Here is a 6,954-nt window from a genome sequence, read left to right on the forward strand (position 1 = left end):
GTAATGTATTGTGTAAATTTTTTAAATTTCGTATCTGTTTGTAAAATGGCCTGGACTGGCGAAGGGTGCGGCAGAAAAACCTACCGCATTTCAAACTATGAAAAAGAGACAAAATTTCTAAGCAATCAAACCATTTATTGTCTCATCTCAAAGTCACAAGATTACCATTTGATGTATTTATGTTTTAAAGATTACATCCTGTAGATGGCGCCCTCGAGTCACAGATTCCCCATTTTTAACGAAATCTTCCACAATAAATGCACAGTGTTCGCCAGTCCAGGCCATTTTACATACAGATACAAAATTTTTTAAATTTGCACAAAACATTATTTACTTATTAAAACTAACATCTGAAACACAAATGGTAAGTCATTTGCTGCAAAGTTTCAATTCAACCTCCTGTCAGACTGCTACAGCTTTGGTACAGTGACAATTTAAAATGTGGTAGGTTTTTCTGCCGCACCCTGTATCATTGCTGCATTCAATCACAAATGCTGGCTGAAATTTTTAATCAAACTGTTATCGGGATGAGATATGGACATCATACTTCCAACCTAAATTAATATTTTTATTTTTTTAGACGACGAATCTTCTGCACAGTGACCTTCACGCCTGACTGAACACAGAGGTCATATCTGTCCTACAAGATCATGTTACTCAGGTTTGAATAAATTGAGTGTTTTACACATGATTAGGGCGATTACTTTCGACCAAAAAAATTATAATTTTACCCTATTCGAAAAACATTGATTTAAACAACATGAAGTACTGCATTACTAGGGCCTTGGTTGAGTGGACAAAATGTTTTAGATGTTTTACTAACTGCCGTTATTTTTTCGGGTTTGTGCAAAACTCTTGAAAATGCTTCTAGATTTTTGTCATTTCAAAAAGACAAACAACTATAAAAATGCCAAAGAAAAGCAAGACCCTGGTTATTTTAGTAAAATTTAAACACTTAAGTAAAACTGTTGCCCTCATGATGCTTTTATTACAAATGGCCTGATAAGAATTGACGACCGCAGCGAGATACAAAATTTTGTGAAAATATAATTCATCAGGAAATAAATTTAGAAAATGTGGAACAAAATATGGCCCCTCTTTTATAGGCTTATATTAAATAAATGCAATCGCAATAACTTGAAATTGATGTCGAAGCTCTTAAAATATATTTATTCTCAGTTGTTTTTAAAAACGTTTAATCAATGATGTTTTATTTCTAATGACCTTCTAATCTTCATACTAAAATAGAAATCAGTACAATCCACTTACCTGTCAAAATGGTTTACAAACATCAAAACCTAAAGAAAGGATATGCCCAAATGGAAACACACAATAAGACCTAAAATGCAATTAGACCTATTGCAGAAAAATCTATAAAACCATAGTATTAAGACCAACGACATAATACAGCCAAACCCAGTATAATGAGCGACAGAATCTAAACTTGACGGAATAAGAAATAAAACTGATCGATAAGTCCTAAATTCATCGAAATAAGGCCTGATGTTGTTCTTATTTCGAGCTTATGGCCGGAGTCCGCCCAGATCATATAAGTTTTGGGAAATTGAATTTAAAAGTGGTTGCGAGGCTTCACCAAGTTTGACAACGTTATTGACCCTTGCAAACTATCATTGTTAATAGTCGCATTTGGATAATTCTAAATCACGTGGCACTGTTTAACGACAAATCGCATTATATCTTGACAAGATTTTACGCAACTGTGATGAACTAAAGCGATTCTGGGATAAAACAAGCCTGAACTTGCTGGCATCAATTTGTTGCAATAAACCAGGGGTTCCTAAACTGGGGTCCATGGGCCCCTTGGGAGCACGGGGGCTAGTTTTAGGGGGTCCAAGACCTAATTGGAATGTTAGTTTGCATTACATCAACATTTTTTAAAGAAAGGACTTCAATTAACAATAAAACATTTTTGCACTGAATCTATTAATACTTTTCACTTTCACATTTTTTTGTCTGAACACAGCAGACTTCTAAAGTTTATTTGTGTCGTAAGTTTGTGGCGTCATCTCTAAACATTTCTTTCCTACAGTGATCAACGCAAAGCAAAATAATTTTTTGAGAGGTCTGCGGAAAAAAGTTGAAGGCCCCTGCAATAAACTGAATATGTTGTTTTCAATGTTTATTTTTTTTAGTGCAATGAGATGAAGGTCAAATTGAACAAGCGAGGTCGGAAGTTGGTGGATTTTGACGCGGCACGACGAAATCTCGCAAGTTTACAGGGAGCAAAAAAACTCGAGGAAACAAAATTATCTAGGGTGAGATTTCTATGTGACAACGACCACTAGTTGCTAAAATATATGGGCCGACAATTTTTTTGGCATATTTTGTTAATATTTGTTATACAAGAATGAAATTTAAGCCCATGCATAAATAGAGAGCATTATTTTTGTTACTTTAAAATGCAACCTACTTCTGTATGGGCTTTGATATTCTTACTATGTCTAACTACAACCTCCAGCCATTATCTTAAGATATATTCAAATATTTCACAAAATTCTACCTTCTTCGATATGGACTTTGATATTCATTCTACGTCTAACTAGAACCTCCAACTATTATGTTAAAATTTAGTTCGAAACTTCTGTATGGACTTTGATATGTCTATTAAATCTAACTTCAACTTAAAACCATTACCTTAAAGATTCATTGGAATTTTCAAAATGCAGCCTACTTTTATTTTCCGTCGATCTACAACCTTAAGCCATTATGCACCAAAGATTAAATGTTTGTTTAACAAGTATAACACATAAAGAGCCAGTACACTGGAAGCCATTGCAGACTCCTCACCGAATCTGTCGATCAATGATGCAAGCAGGGCAGACTAGAAAAACAACAGTGAGGTGCGAACTAACGACCTCGGTCATACCGGGACCGTCGCTCTACCAACTGAGCTATGCAGAAACAGAAGGTAACGAGTCGAGAAACAACCATACGCCAATGCTTGCTCAATTTGTTAGTGCAAGCAACTTCAATTGAAGGGGATTCACAGTACCATATCATTTATTCAATGAAACATATGTGTGTACATCTGTTTCATTGAACATATAGAGCCATTTTGACAATATATTTAATTTCACATATATTTACTGTGTAAAAAAGTTGTTTTTCAAGGCGTTGCATTTAAATATTAGGTTGTACTGAGTCGGTCTTAACTTATGGCCTACTTATGTATTTGCAGCACAGAACTAGCAGTTTGCCTTTGTAAGTAGGCCTTTTAAAGTTTATTTCTAATTTATTTTATAAAATGCCAACAATTAGCAACTATGCTTATTTTTACATATTTGGACAAAATGGAGATCTTTAAAGGGTAACCAAAATCAATCTGTTTAAAAAGTAGACTTTGAATAAACTTGCATTCCGCATATACTTTATGTTTTATTGCGGATTATCTTTTGAACACGATATTCACGTGATAGGCCCAGGATCACGTGACAGAGGCCCATGATACTTATGAGACGCTGAACTCACAACTTCATGAAGAACTGCCCGACCTTTTCGACTCGCGGGTCGTCCTGTGCGCCGACATTGTTACGAACATCGCAACTGCTGAGAAAGCTTTCTACAACGAACTTTCCGAGGTGAACTTATGTGATTTGATTTGTTCTTGTTTAAAAACCCTAATATATGGATTAGGCTGTAATATTTGATTTTGTAGTAAACATTATCAAACTTTTTCCAATAAAAATATATTTATGTAATACAAAGTTTCAGTGGTGATTTTGTGATTTAAGTTTGTTTGGTTTAAATTCAAAAACCTTGTAATATTAAGGTGTGAAATTGTTTGTAAATATTATCAAACTTTTTTAATTTAAATTTATCTGAAAACAAAACCATGTAATATTTGATCATTTGTAAATATTATTACACTTTCAAATGTTTTTTTATGAGGACTGGATATAACCGATCTTTTTAAAATTATTTCATAGTTAAACAGCAATTCTATTTGCTTTTAAAACCCTGTGATAACTAAATTGCATTTAAGCCACTTAAAAAAGTAGTTTGTATATTTCATAATTCCTTTTTTTTTTAAAACATAGCAACCAACTTTACTAATGGGAATTCTGTATTAATACGCTGTGTGTAATATATTGACAAAATGATATCGGGTTCAGCTTGATTGTCCCGTCTTGTAAACCCTGTTCCATTGTGTTCTTATTTATTGTTTGACTACTATATATTTTTTGCCCAGTTGCAATATTATTGCGCTTATGATGATTTGCCCCTTACCGTGTCAACATTGAGAGCGGGCTTGTGCCGCTGTATAAACAAACCCGCTCTCAACGTGGACACGCTCTCAGTCCCCTTGTATTTGTTTAATACATAAATGGTATATTCGCGCATTTCCATCGTCGAGTTCTTTTTCATTTTATTTTTATTACTAATTTCTTCTTGCGTGTATCTGTTGCTTCCCATTGACCTCACTACTTTCGCCTTGCGGGTGTATTTTTCCGTTGCAGTTCTTATCACCGTTACTTCGCGACTTCTTTTTTTTATTTATTATATTATCCTAAATTATTTTTCGCTTGTCTCCTTTCTAGTGTAAGTTGTGAAAAGTAACATCACTCTCTACATATATACATTATTTAGCTCAGTATACATTACATAATGGATGTTATTATGCAAAGTGCCTCTTCTTACCTATTGTTCAATTTTCATTTTCTAACCATGCATCAATGGGTTTTGGTTTGCGATATCAGGTGCACCATGACGTAAAAACTTAAGAAACACTGATCGGTGGTCTCTTCTAAGGGTACTTTGGAAATATGGTTATTATGAAAATCAGCATAAAACCACAATTACTAACAGTGTGACATAATAGCCTTAATGTATGAGAAGTAACATTCTCAGCAAGGAAAATTAGTTCAGTAGTAGGTTTGCTCTAATTTAAGGTCAGTTACAAAACAGTTGTTATTATTATGGAAACCCTTGATAAACTGTGGGGGGCAGATGTGACTGGTTGGGTCTCAACTCACCTACGGACCCAGTTCAACAACACTTCTTTAATTTACCCCCGATGTAAATAAAACAACATCAGATGGGCTAGATTACAATTGTTGTAAACAGATGTGGCGGGTTGGAATTCTTCTTTCAGTTGAAAACACTTTCATCAGCTTTTAAATTTTCATCTTGTGTTTTGCAGATGAACAGAGTGGATTTTTAGAAATGAAGTTCGACTGATCTTGGATTGCTTCGAGCGACCAAAATCGTCCCTCCGTGATGCGAAACATTTATCAGCTTTCCTGTTGATGGAAGCGAACTGAGTGGCAGGGGTGGTTCCAGGGGGTGGGGCAACACGCCACGCCCTGTATTATTTACCTATTGTGCGTAATTTCTATTTTTTTCATTGGGTTTCTAGTATGTTCCATTTTGATAAAATGGTTTTAGTTGAAAGGCATCTTTGCGTCTCATCGCAACTTAAACAATACATAAAGGCGTTTTTTCTATAACATCCTTTTAATGTCGCTTTTGTTTTAAAACTAACACCTCTCCAACCTAAAACATGTATAAACGAAATTAGTGGTCTTATGGACGGTTAGATGCAATATGACGTCATCCCTCTTATTGACCGCTGTTACTTTTGTTTTGTTTATGTTTGGCCGACCTTTCCCAAAACCACAGCCGTGTTTATTTGAGCGAGCGCTCGTCTCCCCAAAGCGCTTTGCCGTTTTGCTCGTTGCCTTGTAATAAGTGAGTTTGTGCCAAAGCCAAACGTAATGCCGAATTGTTAGTTGCCATATTTTATTTTTACCTTCACCCCTTTTGTGAGAACCACTGTTCTAAATAAATATTACCAAGTTTATATCGATTTTACCAGAAGTATTTCACAATGGCAAAAGAGTCACACCATACAAATAAGCTGGATTATCACTTTGTTTCTTTCTCACTTGCAAACATACTTTTGCTCAGGTAGATTTATTATAGATGCTGCATATTAACAACAATATTGCGTTCAGGCCACCGGTCCTTTTTGGATTCACACTGGAGGAGTAAATTCTATTACGCTGTTAAAAGTTTCTGAAATCTGTTGACCATAGATTCTGCATAAAGCTATAGAATATGAGTAGGTATGTCCGATAATTGATATAAAGTATCGCGATCTGTTACCAAATGCTCGTTACTGTGCTCAATAAGCAAAATACAATATATAAAAGCTAAATTTTCCAGGTTATTTGGCCATAACTGCATCAACGTTAAGAAGTCCAGCTACCTTCAGTTGCTATCTACTATTATTTGATACATTTGCCTTCAATGTAGAAATTATGCGTTGGATTTTGGAAATCTTAACTGAAATTTCTCTATTAGTTTGGTATCGGATCGGCACCGATACGATATTATCGGTCATCCCTAGATCTAGGGATTGGATCCCGTAATATTATTTGACAAAAAGTGTCGATATCAAAACTATCGTGCAAAAGCATGCGACAGAAATCATGCCTGGGTACATTGAAGGCGACAAAAGACGATTAGTGCTAGCAAACTAACATAAGATGCAAGGCGTGTTTATACTGGCAGGGTTTCTCAAATCGGGGAATTAAACAAAGTTTTAAACAAAAAATTAAGCACACTTGACCTGACAAAAACCTCAAATCCAACCGGAACGCGAGAGCCGCATAAAACTGGTTGAGTCGTGGGTTAGCCAGCTCTGGTTTAACGTACACCGAAAGTTTTGTCTCACATGCTCATCTTAATCGCTTCATTTAGGTCCACCACTTCATATATTAAGCATGACGAAAACGAGTAAACCATTGCAGATTATCAAGTTGGCTTTGCTATAGATCTACATTAACGGGCTGGTGGCGAAACAATTAAAAAAACTGCATTCAATATATTTTTGCGTCATATTCAAACAACCTTATCAAAATGTATATTGTGGCGACATGCTTGAGTCAACCTGAAACAAATTCAATATTTATTATTACCTGTGCTACACCC

The 6,954-nt window shown here is 35.3% G+C and overlaps 1 protein-coding gene across 1 annotated transcript; it reads left to right on the forward strand.

Annotated features, from left to right (window-relative positions):
- The first annotated feature begins 595 nt into the window (after positions 1–595).
- Positions 596–5,199, forward strand: LOC146157704 (bridging integrator 2-like). The gene is made up of 4 exons (XM_083383587.1): positions 596–661; positions 2,154–2,276; positions 3,438–3,657; positions 5,162–5,199. The coding sequence occupies exons 2-4, from the start codon at positions 2,163–2,165 to the stop codon at positions 5,197–5,199; spliced, it is 372 nt and encodes a 123-aa protein (XP_083239713.1). The 5' UTR covers positions 596–661; positions 2,154–2,162.
- The last annotated feature ends 1,755 nt before the right edge of the window (positions 5,200–6,954 follow it).

The sequence above is a fragment of the Ascidiella aspersa genome, chromosome 3 (genome assembly GCF_963924565.1).
Source record: "Ascidiella aspersa chromosome 3, kaAscAspe10.2, whole genome shotgun sequence".
NCBI lineage: Eukaryota > Metazoa > Chordata > Ascidiacea > Phlebobranchia > Ascidiidae > Ascidiella > Ascidiella aspersa.

Excerpts from the sequence above, each read along its gene's own strand:
- LOC146157704 (XM_083383587.1), top strand. The coding sequence starts at position 2,163 with ATGAAGGTCAAATTGAACAAGCGAGGTCGGAAGTTGGTGGATTTTGAC. Across the intron at positions 2,277-3,437 it reads AGGAAACAAAATTATCTAGG|GCCCAGGATCACGTGACAGA; the intron begins GTGAGATTTCTA and ends TTCACGTGATAG. Across the intron at positions 3,658-5,161 it reads CCTAATATATGGATTAGGCT|ATGAACAGAGTGGATTTTTA; the intron begins GTAATATTTGAT and ends TGTGTTTTGCAG.